Genomic DNA, 16,343 nt, shown 5'->3' on the forward strand with positions numbered 1-16,343 from the left:
CCTCAAACCCCGAGCCCTGGGTCAGCCCCTGGCCAGTGAGGAGGTCCCCAGGGGAGGTTTGGCCCAACCTGGCCACGGGGGAGTGTTCTGCTCAGACCCCACTGCCCTTGCCCAGTCTCCCCCCTGTTCTCTCTTTCCTTCCTCTTTCACTTCCTCCTCCCCTGCCTTCTTCCTTCCTTCCTGCTAAGGGGACTCTTCCCCCCAAGGCCCGGACGCAGTCCTCGCTCCCTGGGAGTGGACCATGCACTGCAGCTGCCTGGCCAAGCGCCTCCCTGCCATTTCCACAGCTGGCAACGCCTGGATCCCAGGTGAGCCTCTGCCAGGGGTCCCAGCGGTGCCCCGGAGGAGGCCTCGGGGAGCGGTGCGGCGGTGCTGACTCCGCTCTCCACCCCAGGCCTGGCCTTCCCCGACTGGGCCTACAAGGCCGAGTCGTCCCCGGGCTCCCGGCAGATCCAGCTGTGGCACTTCATCCTGGAGTTGCTGCAGAAGGAGGAGTTCCGCCATGTCATTGCCTGGCAGCAGGGAGAGTATGGGGAATTCGTCATCAAGGATCCAGACGAGGTGGCCCGCCTCTGGGGCCGCAGGAAGTGCAAACCACAGATGAATTACGACAAGCTGAGCCGGGCCCTCAGGTGAGAGGAGGCGGCTGTTGGGATCAGAGAGGGCAGAGTTCAGAGAAAAAGGCGGTGGTTTCTGGCACCCCTGTCCAATTCCCGCCCCTCCGAGGCTTGGGAAATGCTCTGGAGGGTGACAGGGTGTCTAGTGGTTATCCAAAAACAGCTAGGGGTAAATCTTGCCAACCTGGGGAGCGGGTCTCTTGAATGCATCCTCCCTGCCAACCTCCTGCTCTCATCCTTGGGATCTCCAGATATTACTACAATAAGAGGATCCTGCACAAGACCAAAGGCAAAAGGTTCACTTACAAGTTCAACTTCAGCAAGCTCATCGTCGTTAACTACCCTCTGTGGGAGATCCGGGCACCCCCATCCCCCCACTTGCTGCTGGGGGCCCCTGCTCTATTTCAGCCAGCGCTGCTACCCATGGGTGTACAGAGTGAGGTAGGCACGAAAGCCGGTCCCGTCCCCAGAGCTCCACCAGGCCCTGCCTCTCCATCCAGAATGCCCCGACCCTCCTCTCTGCCTTGGGGGCCCATCAGCTTTCAATGTTCTTCTCCCCCTGCATCCTAGTCCCTGAGAGCCCCAGGGGCGGAAGTGATACTCTGAATCACCCCTCCATTTTTAACAGTCCCTACAATATAGCCTGTGAGAGAGGGCAACTCCTTCTGCACCAGGCATGACTCCTTTAATGGTGGGTCACAGGGAAGGGGGTGGGGTCTCCAGAGAGGGTGCGGGACATGTGGGCAGTGCTGACTTAAGAACCATTATGAGACTATTTCATTACTTTAATGACTGGTTGTTAAACAATGTGTGCTGTGGAATACATACCAAAGAGGGCCCGTTCCGCCCCCGTTCCTGCCTCTCTTCACTCCCCAGCTCCTACACAGCATGCTGTTCGCCCATCGGGCCGTGGCAGAGCAGCTGGCGGGACAGCGGACCCCTCAAGGGCCACCAGAGGCCTCTGGGAACAAGAAGGGAAGCAGCAGCAGCGCCCACCGTGAGTGCTTACACCTGGAGAGGGCCCAGGGAAGTTTGAACAGAGGAGGGGAGAACCCTTCAGATTGAGCACTTGGAAGAGGGGGCATGATGCATCATGTATACAATCAACAAACATTTAATGCACACCAGCTATTTACTTGGAGAAGGCAATGGCAACCCACTCCAGTACTCTTGCCTGGAAAATCCCATGGACGGGGGAGCCTGGTGGGCTGCCGTCTATGGGGTCACACAGAGTCAGACACGACTGAAGCGACTTAGCAGCAGCAGCAGCTATTTACTAGGTGTGGGGATCCACGTATGAAAGACAGCCCTCAGGATGCTGAGAGACCAGTGAGGAGCAGAAACAGGAGAGTGGTCAGTGACCGGTACTGGGATTCAGGGAAGCACACGGTGCTACTGGAATGCAGAGGAGTTGGGGCTTCCTGGAGGAGGCTACGCCTGAGCAGGTGAAGAAGATGGAGGAAGATGTCCAGGCAGAGGGAACAGCATTTATAAAGGAAAAAGCTGCAAATGGGTGTAGTCAAACCTGAAGATCTGCTGGTAGCTTACATGGTCAGAGTGAGGCATGTGACAGGAGCAGGGATGAGGAGGAAGAGGAGAGACACGCCTGGCAAGATAATGCTGGCAAAGGAAATGGGCGTTTAGTACCAGAGGGCCTCAGAAGCCATGCTGAAGGGCTTGGACTTAATCCTGAAAGCAAGAGGAACCTAGAGGGAGAAATGTGTCCAGATGTTCATTTTACAAAGACAACTTGGGATGTATGTAGAGTTTGGGATGTAGGACGCCTACAACTGGTGCTGGAGGCTTTTGAAGATCTAGGTAGCTGGTGATGGAGCCAGAACCAAGGTAAGGGCCTTGGTGGAGAAGGAGACCCAATTGAAGAGAAATTGGGAAGATAAAGTTCATTCATTCATTCACTCATTACTTCTTTCAACAGATAGCTCATGAGCTCCTGTTGAATGTGTCAGGCCCTGTCCTAGGGCTTGAGGTGCCAATGTGAGCATATTGCCTTTATAAAGCTTGTAGGCAAGAGGGGGTTTGCAGATATTCAGTTAATAATCCAGCAAACTGACAAGTGTTGGTATCTGTACCAAATGCTACAGAGAAGTTCAGGGTGCAGAGAGCAGTCAGGAAGACTTGCTTGACAAAGTGACATTTGAGCTGAGACCCAGAATGTAAACCGGTGCCAGATTAGTTCAGAGAGAGAGAGGAAAGCAGAGGGCAAGCAGAGAGCACAGGTGTGCAAAGGTCCTGGGGCAGGAAAGAGGCCCTGGGAGCTCACCAGTGTGGCAGCAGAGGGCGAGTGAGGGGCACATGGTAAAAATGCAGGCAGGGGCCACCTCTTCCAGGGCTGTAACCTGGGAAACAGCAAAATCAGACTTTTTTGTGAAAAAGATCACAGAGATCCTTGACATGTCCCTCCACTTCTGGCAGTTTTGTGGAACAAAGACCCTTGGCCTTAGCCCCACTCCAGTGCAGCTGGGAGTCCAGAGGTCCCACCTCCCAGAGAACGCAGAGCACCTGGCCGCAGGCCCGCACGAGCGCAGCCAAGGCTGTGGGCGGGGGGCGGCCCGAGGCCTGCCAGGACTCGCAGGGCCACAAGTCTGGCAGCCTAGAGCAAGACAGCACCCGAACACCTCCCTGTTCTTCCACTGTCACCCGCCCCTTCCTAGTTCTGGGAATGCCCTGGGCACAGAGCTTCTCTCTTTGAGAAATTATCAGGGGCAAAAAAAAAGTCTTCCCTGGCGAGCCCCAGCTTGGGGTTGTTTTGCACCTCCCTGCCCTCTGTGGGCACAGGCCCTACCAGTCCTGGGGCCCTGAGGCCTGCTCAGCAGGTTGGGTCACCGGAAGGCCAGCAGCACCCACATGGCCCACTTCTGGACTGGGATTCCAGAAGGCAGTGCCAACCCCTCACTCTGCCTTCACTCAGAACTGCTTCTGGGCAGCAGAGAGGCCAGGACTACTGAGCCAGCGGCAGGAAGCCACAGGGTTAGAGCTGGGAAGGGGAGTGGAAGGGGAGGAGGACTCTTAGAACCATCTCCTCCACTTGCCTGCTCAGCTGTAGGGCTCTGAGGGAGACGCTGTCTTCAGAACCCCCAAAGGATCCAGCCTTCCTGGGGGAAAACAACAGTCCCCACTTCACCTAAGAATCCAAGGAAAGGACAATGATTCAGGAGAAGGTACATGCTGGGCTTCCCTGATGGCTCAGGTGGTCAAGAGTCCACCTGCAATGCAGGAGGCCTGGGTTCAATCCCTGGGCTGGGAAGATCCCCTGGAGAAGGAACTGGCTACCCACTCTGGTACTCTGGCCTGGAGAATGCCGTGGACAGAGGAGCCTGGCGTTCTACAGTCCATATAGGCTGCATTCCATACTTGTATGACCTTTGCTTACCTGGTGGCTCAGATGGTAAAGAATCCTCCCACAACGCAGGAGACCCAGGTTCAATCCCTGGGTTGGGACGACTCCCCTGAAGGAGGAAATGGCAACTCACTCCAATATTCTTGCCTGGAGAATTTCATGGACAGAGGAGTCTGAAGGGCTACAGTCCAAGGGGTCGCAAAGAGTCAGGCACGACTGAGCGACTAACATATACATGCTGGCAGGGGTGTCCATGCTTTGCCTCATGAAGAATTATCTTATCTGTTTTCCCCTTTCACAGATCCAATGTCAGAAATTTGTTCTTACCAAATAAATTGGATGAATTAAGTAATAACTAAATGATTTTCCAGTTTTTACCAGCTATAGCCCTGCTGCTGTTACTACTACCTTGAGTTCTATACTTGACCTCGCTAAGAAAAAATGTGGAACCGGACTTAGATTTTGTTTGTTTGGTTGGTTGGTTAGTTGTTTTCAATCATTTTATTTCTTTGGCTGTGCTGGGTCTTCATTGCTGTGCAGACTTTTCTCCAGTTGTGGTGAGCGGGGGCTACTCTTTAGCTGTGGAGCACAGGCTTCTTATTGCGGTGGTTTCTCTTGTTGCCAAGCACAGGCTCTAGGGCATGCGGGCTTCAGTAGCTGTAGCACGTGGGCTTAGTAGCCCCAACTCCCGGGCTCTAAAGCACAGGCTCAATAGCGTGGCGCATGGTCTTAGTTGGGCTTTACAGGTGGCTCAGTGGTAAAGAATTCACTTGCGGACACAAGAGACCCAGGTTCAATCCCTGGATCGGGAAGATCCCCTGGAGTAGGAAATGGCAACCCACTCTAGTATTCTTGCCTGGAAAATTCCATGGACAGAGGCGCCTGGAGGGTTCCAGTCTATGGGGTCTGGAGAATTGGACATGACTGAGTGTGCACATATGCACACACACGTGCGCGTGCGCACACACAGGCTTAGTTGCTCCGCTGCATATGGGATCTGCCCAGATCAGGGATTGAATTCATGTCTCCTGCATTGGCAGGCACATTCTTCACCACTGGGCCACCAGGGAAGCTCTGGAGTTAGGTTTTTTGAACTATAGGAAGTGGTGTGAAATTCTATGTAATCATTCCCAGAGATCCCAGGCCAGGAACCCCTATTGTAGGATCCTGGGGAAATAGGGTAGATTTGGAAAGAATGGAAGGAGGGAGAGCTTCTTGGAGGAAGAGAGCTATGGGCCAGAGCCAGCCAGAGCAAGGGAAGGCTGGGGCTCACCCCACACGCATTGGCCTAACAACTCTGCAGGCCGCTTTGTACCCGTGACACTGCTTGATCGTAGCTGGGAGAGGAGGTTTCATGGATGAAGAAACAGACCTGGGGATTTAATGACAAACCCAGAGCCACACAGCCAGCTCTTTGCCAGACAAGAATAGAGCTAGAGTCATCTTCTACAGTGATGAGGAGAGAGAAGAATGGATCCGCTGAATTATGGCAAAGAATATCCTCAATTCATTCAGCCAATGCATTTTTATTGAGCACTTAATACACGCCAGGCTGGGCTGAATCCCAGGATCCAAAATAAAACAGACACAGTTCCTGCTCCCACAGTGTCGGGGACACAGGTATTAAGCAATCTCACAAATGACTCCTGATTCTGAACAACAGGCTCTGGAGGAGAGGACCAGGAAGGAGGGCGAGAGGGTTGTCCAGGGGCTTTCACCCAGGCTGGGGAGGTGCGGAGGCTTCCTCAGAGAAATGACATTTATGATGAGATGTGAATCATAGAAAAAAAGAAAGTGCCCGGGTGGGGAGAGAAAGTTTCAAGGAGGAACAAAAAGAAATAGGAAGTGGGCGGTAAAAGGGGGCATCTCCAAGGGTGGACACTCACTGACTCTTTCTCCCTCTCTCTCTCTCCCCTTCTCTCTCTCTCTCTCTCTAGGACTTGGCTCTGCCCCGGTATCCTGCCGGCTTGGCTCTTGCTGCCACCTGGGGAGCCCCCTAAACGACCCGCCCAGTTTTGCCTCCTTCACCCCTCCCCTACCATTCCCTGTCCCATCCAACTGGTCCCGCCTCTCAGCACCCTTCTTGCCCCCTGTCGCCCCAGAGCAGCACTTCCCAGGGTCCTCCACGCCAGGCACCCTGCTCCCGGGACCCATCTGTGCCCCAGCAGCCCAGCATTTTCCAGAGCTTCCACTGTTGGCCAGACTGGCGCAGGGGGCTGAGGAGAGGCTCCGACTCTGGTCCCTGAGGCCCGAGGGGCTGGAGGTAAAGCCCGAGACCACGTCGGCTCCCAGGGAGGGCTTCTCCTCAGAGAGGCAGGGAGCCAGCCCTGGAGAGGGAAGCCCCGCATCCCCCAGTCTGGAGAGCTTCAAAGCAGTGTGGCCCCTGGACCCTCCTTAACGGGGGAGGAAGATGTGAAGTTGCAGGGAGTCCCCCAAACTCCATCTGTCCTCTTGTCTACCTCCCTTCTGGCTTTGCACCTTCCCCTGGCTGGAAGCAGGATGATCTGAGTTGGACCCACGGGGACCGGGGCATTGCAGGGAAGGAGTATATGTGAGTCTGGGAAACCCGAAGCAGAGTGCCCCCTCACCAAACAGCTGACCACATTAAGGAGACATTCTTAATCTCAATTTTTTTCTTGTCTGAGGGAGATGAGAAAGAGGTTCCCATCATTTGAAAGACCCCATACCTGCCCGCACAAGAGGGGAAATTAAGAGTCTAAGTTGGGGAGGGGTCAGGAGGCTTGTTTTGTTTCCCGGGTCTCAGGGCAATTGCTTTCTTCCGTGGGCACTCGTCCCTCACCCAGGCTAAGGTCTCCCGTCTCTCTCCTGTGCCTCCATGCACCTCTCTCCCACCCCTCTGCTATCTGTGACCCTGGGAGCTCCTGTCCCCTTCTTTCTCCAAGACCTAAGCAGGTGGGATCAGGAGGGACGGGCCTCCTCAGCTCCGTAACACTCCACGGCAAACCACAAATAAAATGCCCTTGGCAAGCCGCCCTCCTGGCTGACCACCCCCTGCTGCCTCTGATCTGGTGTGGAGCTAAAGGCCACCCAAGATTTCTGATGGGAAGAGGTGGGAGGAGGGGGTCTGGGAGGGGTCCTGAGACCTAGTAAAAATCGATCCAGCCTGTCTCCTCCCCCTGCCACCATCAAGTCCCAGAGAGAAAGGCTGAGTCTGCAGCCCGAGTCGCTCCCCAGACCAGGGGGAAACCAGCCTCAAGGAAGGAACTTCAGAGCAGAGCAGAGGTCTTCACAGAGCGACCCCAGGTCCCTGCCGTGGACTTCTAAGCAGAGTTCTAAGGGGATGAAGTAGGGTGTTGGCAGGGGTCCCCACTGAAGCATCAGGTGGCTGGGGGAAGAGGAGAGAGGGGTCTTTTGTTCAACCAAGGAAAAGCCATCAGAAAAGAAGAACGTTCCAGGAGCCAAGGCAACAGAACCATATTGCTCTGCTACCTCTAGGCTGCCAATTACAGGTTTAGGATTTATCTCTACTTCCTCCCCACGATGGAGAGCAGAAACCAAGGAGGCTCAGAGGATGCATCTTGTCCCTCGTTTGTCCCTGCCTCTCATCCAAAGAGTAGGGGCACATCCTTCTCTCGGAGCTCCCGGTTCATTCTGCTTTTCACTGCCGCTCAGGCCTTATTTGTGGCAGATGCCTGTTCTCATAGATGGAATGGAGAAGAAGAGACCCAGAGAAAGGTAGGGTTAAGCCCTCATCCCACAGAAAGGTTAAGATGATCAAGGAACCAGCCCCCAGGCTTCCAAGCTGGAGAGAGGCTGGGAGGAAGCATCTGTGAGTGGTCTTCATGTCAGTCTCTCTCCCTTACCCCAGATGCCAAAAAGGGGGACCTCAGACTGTCTCTCCCAGGAGATCCTAGGAGCTACCGTGAAAACTGCTTCTCATTCGCTCCCAAAGTCACAGGCCCATCCCCAGTCCTATGGGAAGGATGAAACCCCAGCCTGGGGCTTTCCCGTCATCCTGCCCAGTTTAGGGAAACAAAGAGCTGATGTTGTCTGCTTCGACACAAGGAAATGGATCTCCCTGTCACAGGGCTAGTGTCCTCTTCAGAGAGGCCAGTCTCAAGGACAGGGTCCCATAAGCAGGGACCCCCGTGTGCCTTCTGCCTGACCCCTCCTCCTCTTCAATGGTTTGTTGCTATGATCCCCACGTTTCAGACAATAAAAAATGCTTTGTGGTCACTTTTCTAAAGTTTGTTTTTGGAGGAGGTGAACCCAGGAGACTGAAATCTCAGCTTCAGAGGACATAAATTTCCAGATGGTGCACTCTGTCATTTAGACAACAGATTCAAGTTGAGCAGAGGTTCTCAACCTCAACACTATTGACATTTGGGGCTGCAAAATTCTCTGTTGGTTAGGAGCAACGCTATGTATTCCTGGCCTCTAGGTACCAGTAGCACTCTCCCCATCTCTCCTCTTCTAGACCTGATGAAATGTCCCCCCAGGGGAAGAAACTGCACCCGCTTGAGAATCACTTAAGAATGGCTTCCGCAAGTCCAGATGTCCTGACTAAGATGGGACCCTGGCTCCACCAATGGCAAGAGAACTATTGATGTCCACATTGCAGGAGTGCCCTCTGGTGGCCAGAAGCAAGGTTCGCGATCAGAGTTCCCGACGAGGAGGAATGAGTAAAGCCCGCCAGGAGCGCAGTTTGAAGTGAAGGGGTGATGAGCACCTTGGAGTCTTCTTAGGAGAGGAAGAGAGTTGCAAGATAGAAATCCCATTGGCAAGCCATGGACTATTCACAAAAGGATCCACAAATCTCATGGGAAAACAGAGGGTAGATTGTCGATTCCTCTGGTAAAATCTGCTGCAGCCATCAACCCCAGGCGCTGGCCTTCTGGGGCTGTTAGGCTTCCCCTGGGAAGATCACCAAGCAGCTACTCAACCTTCTTCTAGAAGGAGTGGGAACCGGGCTGAGACGCAGTAAAGTGAGCTCACCAACTGCCCCTGATCCAGGGTCCTGGGCTCTTCACACCAGCCGCAGCGACAGAAGCACGCCTGGGTTCCAGCAGAGCTTTAGGGTGTCAGAACCCCCAGACTTTATGAACCAGACGTTAATAGCCAGAAGGGACCTTTGAGATCATCCAGTTCAACCCTATAATTTTATAGGCCCAGAGAGAAGAAGGGACTTGTTCAAAATCATACATGTAGAGGAGCTAAATTTAGAATATAAATTTCCTAATTATCAGTTAATGTTCTTTCCATCTCACCATAATCACTTGGATTGAGACTTGAGGCCCTTAAAATTCCTTAGAAATAAGAGTATATTATATATTAACAGGGAAGTTTTAAAAGTTATTTCTGTGTGCTTTTTTTCTAATTGAATTACAGTTGATTTTTACATTTTTTAACATAGTTGATTTACAATGTTGTTTGCAATGTTTACAAACTTAGATGATTCCATTATATATATTCTTTTTCAGTATATATATATATTTATAATTCTTTCTCAGATTCTTTTCCATCATAGGTTATTACAAGACATTGACTATAGTTCCCTGTGCTGTATAATACATCTTGTTTGGTATCCATTTTCTATATAGTAATGTGTATCTTTTCATCTCAAAATCCTCATTTATCCCTCACTCACCCCCTTTTCCCTTTGGTAGCCATAAGTTTGTTTTCTTTGTCTTGAGTCTATTTCTGTTTTGTAAATAAGTCTTTTGTAATTTTTTTTCACTGTACCTCGCAGCATGTGGGCCTTGGTTCCCTGACTGGGGATTGAACCCAGACCACTGCAGTGAAAGCATCGAGTCCTAACCCAGGACCCCCAGGGATTCCCCAAGTCTCGTGTGATTTTTAATATGATCATAGTAGCAGACAGGTGCCTCTCTGTATGCATTTTGGCACGTGATTACATATGGTCTGGGGCTGTCCTCTACTTGCCTGATGGGTGCTAATGTCGTGTCCACATAAGGCTGGTTTTCTCAGGGTGATGCCACACATACTGTTAAAGGGAAGCTATTTGTCGCTAGAACACTTGATTAGCATATGGAAGAGGCCTTGAAGACATAAAAGCAAAAACAAAAGCAAAGTGTTTGCTGCCCTGAATCATTGCTGGCAATGAGGATAATCCCTGTCCTCTCCCTTTTCTCCACTAATGAAGACACTGACCAAGACGGGAGAAAAAAATTCAAATCCTGTATATGTTTATACACACACATATGGTATGTATAATTCAACAAACATTTCTTAAATGCTCACTGCGTGCCAGACACTGGGCTGCCCTGGTCTGAGGTGCACCTAAGACACTTCTGTCTGTGACGGATCACAGACAGTGTGGCCGAGTCGGTGCCTGGCACAGAAGGCAGGTGACCTGGCCCCGGAGAGGAGGGTGGGGTGGTGTTGTCAGGGCTTGGCAGTCACGGTAGGTGACTGAGTACCAAGCACTTGAGAGGCAAGGTTTCGGCATACATGCTCGACACCTAATGTAAACATAGATTTTGTTTGGTATTCAACCTACTTTAAAATACCTGAAAGTAGGCCGCGCTCACTTTCTGAAACGAACTTCATTCTCCCTATGGAATGTGTAGCTGTTTAAATAAACATGTTTCCACTTTAATTAATTAATTACTTAAAATGCCTAAAGGTAAATCTTAAGAAGTCCTTTCTAATCTCCAAAAGGACAGGCAACATGTGTCGATTGTTTATAAAGTTATCAAAACAGATATACAATTCTGTGATCGCTTTTTTCATCAAATATTACTTCATAAACACTTCACTATGCTATGCATTTGGGAAAGATCGAGGGCAAGAGGAGCAGGAGGCGACAGAGGATGAGATGGTTGATGGCATCACTGACTCAGTGGACATGAGTTTGAGTAAACTCAGGGAAACAATGAAGGAGGGGGAAGCCTGGTGTGCTGCAGTTCATGGGGTCACAAAAAGCCGGACACGTCTTAGCAACTGAACAATACATTTGTAATTAATGTCACTCACCTTAACCTGAGGCTGGGAAAGATCGAGGACAGGAGAAGGGGGTGACAAAGGATGATACGGCTGGACGGCATCAGCTCAGTGGAAATAAGTCTGAGTAATCTCCAGGAGATAGTGAAGGACAGGGAAGCCTGTGCTACAGTCCGTGAGGTTGCAAAGCATCGGACATGACTAAGCAACTGAACAACAACAACAAATCTTAACCAGGGCAGACTATTCTACCACGCTGATACAACACCACCGATTTTACCATTACCCTTTGGGTGACTTTTTGGGTTTCTTCTTGTTATTTGCTTTGTAAGTAAAATTGTTTCAAAACTTTTGTCCATAGTTTTAATCTTTTTTTTCCCCTTAAATTAGTTCTTTGAGATTCATTCCCAGGAGTGAAATAACTGGGTCAAGGATTATGACATTTCAATACATATTGCTCAACTGTCCTCTGAAAAAAGATTATAATATTTTAAAAAGTCACATTTACACACTGCTTACTATGAGCCAACTGTGTCATAAGAGCTTCAGATACATCAGTTCATACAAAAGCCACAATAGTTTTAGGAGGTAAGTACTATTATCATCCCATTTTACAGGACACCAAGCCATAACAAGGTAAAACAACCTGTCCAAGGCCACTTTTCCAGCAAGTGGCAGAGCCAGGTTCAAATCCAAGCCATCTGGCTCCATAATCCTGCCTCGAATGCTTGTCTATGATGTCAGCTGCAAAGGATGAGTTCTTCTAGACCCTGGGACCTCTCCCCACCTTCCCCCACTTTGATTAATAAGAGCAAACTGTTGCATTGCTATTGTCCTCTTTGGTATGTTTTTAGTAAATGGTGAGGAAACTGAACATTTTTATGTTCATATGCTATTTATAACTTGGGCTCTCCTGCTTTAAACCTGGGAACAAAGGCAGCCTCACTAATACAATATTTTAAAAATAGTTTGTGTGCGTGCTAAGTTACTTCAGTCGTGTCCGCCTCTTTGTGATCCTATGGATCATAGCCCACCAGGCTCCTCTGTCCGTGAGATTCTCCAGGCAAGGACACTGGGGTGGGTTGCCCTGCCCTCCTCCAGGGGATCTTCCCCACCCAGGGATGGAACCTGTGTCTCTTATGCAGGCAGGTTCTTTACCACTAACGCCATCTGGGAAGCCCCAAAATAGTTTACATTACATATTATGGCTGGCAAAGGATGAAGGTAGAAAATAGGGTTAGCCACAAAGAGAGCTTTTCAGAAGGTTTTGAGGAAAGAGAAGAAGAAAATGTTCCAGGCACCAGGCAAGGGATCACTTATCTCATTTAGTGTTAATTGCTTATCATAATTACCTACAAAAGTAATTTATCTGGTCACCTGGCTGGGAGATGTTAATTCCATTGGAAATGTTAACACTATCACTAATTAATAGTTTTTAATTCTCTCATTGCTTTGTTCTAACCCTTTCAGAGGCTCAGACCAGTCAGAGCAACCCATCAGGGGAAATTTGAGCGAACTCAGCAGTAATTACATGAAGGGTTCACCCTGAGGAAAGCAAGCAGTCGGTGAGATTTGGTCTCTGGGCCAGAGGTTTTGCATCCAAATGGAATGAGACCCAAACAGCACAAGTACCACAGACCATTGCCAGGAAATCAGAAATGAAGCCAGACAGAGCATCCATCCAACCCATCTGTTTTTCAGTTGAGGATTCAAAGGTCACCAAGAATAAGTCATCCGAGGTCACTTGGAGCCACAGACTCTGGGTATCAACTCCTATGTGTTAGTAAGTAATCAATCCCATTCACTTTTCCCACCCCCCAGATTACCATGAACTGATGGAGAAAATCCCACAACTGCAGGGCAGGGTGCTACCATGATGCTACCCTGTCCAACCTTATCTAGGCCCGCATGAATCTCCTGATGGTCCCACATCAGCTCTTAGCATCTATTCTAAATCTCCTCCTACCTATTTCCTGCTCTTTTCCTCTCAGACTACTTCACGTCCCCCTAGGGCTTCCCTCCCCTGCCCTGGTCTTTTCTTCCAGTCCTAGAAATGGATTGTCTCCCCAATCCATTGTCTCCCCAGTGATGTAATCCTAACCTAACAAGGAAGGTCAGGAAGGTGTCAACTCTTGTGCCAACTCCAATTAATTGACCGGGGCCACTGCGAGGAAGCACACGGTTGAGAAGGACTCCAAGGTTGTGCTGGGGCTTAGGAAGGGAACTAGTGCCGTATTTTTCTGTGACTTTCATAGTACTAAATCTGGTGACCACTTTGGTCCTCATCTTATCCATTCTCTTCTGCATGCAACATTGTTGACAATCCTTTGTTCTATTAGTTGCTAAGATCCATTCACTGCAATTCTCCCATCCCTAAGACTGTTCCTTTTCAAACTTCTTTCTGGGCTTCCCTCTGTACCCTCACCTCCAGTGGTCTCCGGAACACCAGCCACAGCTCTGCTTATCCTACACATGCTTCCTAGATGGCTTCAGTTTGGTCTTCTCTCCGTGTGTTAACCACCACCACATCTCCACAGCCAGCACCAACCTCTGACTCAAACTTCAGGCTCATTGGTCCAGCTGCCCACCAAGCATCTCTGCCTGACTGTCCCATAGGCAACTCACATATATCATGCCCCAAATGGAATTCTTTGTCTCATCATCCAGTGCTGCTCCTCAATCCCTTTTACTCTCCGTTTCTAACTTTATTAATAGTTAATGATACCACAATAAAGCCAATTACACCCAAGTAGAAATTACAGAGTGTCAGGCCATGCTTTCTTCTTCCTCACTTCCTACCCCCAGTCAGCCACCAAATCCTACTAGTTCCACCTCCTAAACATTTCTCAAATCTATTCTTTTCTGGACAATGCTGCACTGACCTAGTTTAGGCCCCCACCGGCCTCTTAGAGAATCTAAGCTTGTCTCTTTCCAGTCAGTAATCCATACTGTCAGGATGTTCTGTTAAAAAGTCAGTCTAATCACGTGCCTCAAAACCCTTCAGTGTCTCCCCTAAAAGGAAAAAAAGGTTTCTGTACCCCCAGTGATGGTAATTTATCTGTATGATTAGGTTGTTTAAATAGATGTAGGCTTAGAACTAGATATAAATATATACTTACGGCACATATAACTATAAAAGTAATGGCAATTTACCAATTAAATAGAAACAAAACTATACACCCAATGCATCTTAAAATAATAACATTAATTTATTGTGACAGATGATGTCTGCTGAAACCAATTCTTGCACAAAACGTGACTGTGGAGCTGATCCCTCCCGCACGGTGTCTCTGGAGTTCGGCAAGCATGGGATGACTCACTTCTCCCACCACTTCTCTCTATTGGAACTTCTGCTAGCCCTTTGTTCACTCAGCCTGCTGGGAGGACATTTGGCCTCCTGGAGGCACAAATGCATCATTTACATACCGAGTCCTCTGTTCTCGTCTCATTAGCTGAGACAATTAAAGCAGCACTGCTCGATGCCAGCTCATCACAAAGAAAAAGGCGAATGCAGACACGGGAGTCGTTTGGCAATATAGGTTATTAAGCACCACCCAGATAATCCAGCACATGGTCGTCTCTCTCTCTTTTCTTTTTATATTATCTTAAAAGTTAAGACATGAAAGTTAACCTTCTCACAGAAATCCCATCTGCTCCAAGCTGAGACCTAAAGAACCAAGTCCAAGTTCAGTATAGCCTGGAATCTAGGAACTAGCACCCATCAAAAACTCAGAGGCACTTCTGTAGCTGCTTCCCACCACCCACTTGACATCCTGCTGGCACTGAATTGCTTGTGCCTTGGGGATTTGGGTGCCTGTTTGTCCCACAGACTGAAAAGTCCTGTCTTGCCCACCGCTTAAGCTAATTCCTCCCCATCCTTTAGGATTTCGCTCAGAAGCTCATTTTGATCCCGTCAGCAGGATCAAATAGGTCTTTCCCCATCTCTGCACGCCAGTGTCTAGGGAAGACTTGGCTGTGATAGCATGACACAACAAATGTTGAACTAAAATCCAGGCTCCACGTGGTAGTAGAAGGAAACCCACTGTGCCTGGGTCATAGAACTTGCTTTGATGCTCGTGTGTGACCTTGGACATGTCATTGCATCACCTTGAGCCCCAGCTGTCCTATCTATGAAACAGGGACAATGCAGATAAAGTGGCGCTGGTGCAATATTACAAGGGAATATTCGACGCAGCATGGTTTCAAAAGCAAAATAATGGAGGCAACCGAAATGTCCGCCTGCAGTGTTAAACCAACAAATTATAGTACATCCGTGAAATGGAATGCTGTGCGAAGACAGAAAGAAGAACCTTGTGTACTGATGTTGAAATACCTCTGAGACATAGTAGTATGCATGGGATGTTATTATTTATCCAAAAGGGGGAAATACATACTCATGATTACTTGATTAGGCATTTGTAAAAAATTAATTAATAGAAATCGCAATTAAATAGAGTGGGAAGACCAGAAGGGGGAGCTCTTACTCCCCGTGATAGTAGCAGAGCCCAGCAGGAAGAAAGACCCCTCTTCTTTCCTGGAAATAACTTAGCCAATGAAAAACTATGGAGCTTTTGTTTACTATAGCTCTCCCAATTTCCTTTTCCTCTCTCTAAAAAGTGTTCTCTTTCCCTTGCCATTGAGATGGCTCATCAAGGTTATGAACCCTGAATTGTAATTCTCTGCTGATCCTGAATAAATCCATCTTTGCTGCCAAATAGCTAGCAAACTCTTTGTTTTAGGTCAACTCATTTAAATGTCTGAAAAAATAAACAAGAACTAATATCAAAGGTTACTTATTTGGGGAGAAGAAAATGAGTGGCTGGAGGACAGATGAGAACATAGATTTTTCACTGCAAATATTTTATTCGTATTTTTTTAGGTAAGAAGTCGATTTATTTAGAGAGAAAAAAACTCCACAGATAGGGTGTGAGCCATCGCAGAAGGCGAGTCTGGTGGCTGGAAATATTTTATACTTGCAATTCTTCTAAACTACAAGTTTGGATTATTTATATTAAAAGTAAGCAAATTTTAACATAAAATCTGCCATACATCATAGGATCAAGTAGGAAGATCAAATAACGATTGTAAAAGTGTGTGCTATTGTTATAAGGTGTAAGTAATAATGGCATTTTTGTGGTGAAACTATTACACCATCCTATAGTACTACTAATAATTATAATGACAAATATGTGGCATACCTTCCCTTCTCCAAACCCACATCTCACCAGTACATACTCATTGGGGGAGGATCAAGTTTTACTATCATTTTGCAGAAGAAAGGAAACTGGAAAAAGGGAAATGACAACGAGAATGAATAATGATCCTATACCTGCTTACAATATCCAGAGGGTCCCACACTGAAGCCTCCGCCCAACAGCCTTCTAAAGGCATCCTCTTCAACAAGAGCCTGCCTCCTTCCTACCCTCCCTTTCCACACCCCTGTC

At 48.8% G+C, this 16,343-nt stretch overlaps 1 protein-coding gene across 1 annotated transcript; it reads left to right on the forward strand.

The window, feature by feature from the left end:
* The first annotated feature begins 241 nt into the window (after positions 1-241).
* ETV3L (ETS variant transcription factor 3 like) lies at positions 242-6,373 on the forward strand. Its single transcript, XM_065926065.1, has 5 exons — positions 242-308; positions 395-632; positions 869-1,058; positions 1,494-1,614; positions 5,913-6,373. Exons 1-5 carry the CDS (start codon positions 242-244, stop codon positions 6,371-6,373), a joined length of 1,077 nt encoding a protein of 358 aa, XP_065782137.1.
* The last annotated feature ends 9,970 nt before the right edge of the window (positions 6,374-16,343 follow it).

Source organism: Muntiacus reevesi, chromosome 1 (genome assembly GCF_963930625.1).
Source record: "Muntiacus reevesi chromosome 1, mMunRee1.1, whole genome shotgun sequence".
Taxonomy (NCBI): Eukaryota; Metazoa; Chordata; class Mammalia; order Artiodactyla; family Cervidae; genus Muntiacus; species Muntiacus reevesi.

What these genes read in the sequence shown, in the direction of transcription:
- ETV3L (XM_065926065.1), top strand. Translation starts at nt 242, where the DNA reads ATGCACTGCAGCTGCCTGGCCAAGCGCCTCCCTGCCATTTCCACAGCT. An exon ending in CCATGGGTGTACAGAGTGAG is followed by an intron (nt 1,059 to 1,493) that starts GTAGGCACGAAA and finishes TTCACTCCCCAG; the next exon opens with CTCCTACACAGCATGCTGTT. An exon ending in AAGCAGCAGCAGCGCCCACC is followed by an intron (nt 1,615 to 5,912) that starts GTGAGTGCTTAC and finishes CTCTCTCTCTAG; the next exon opens with GACTTGGCTCTGCCCCGGTA.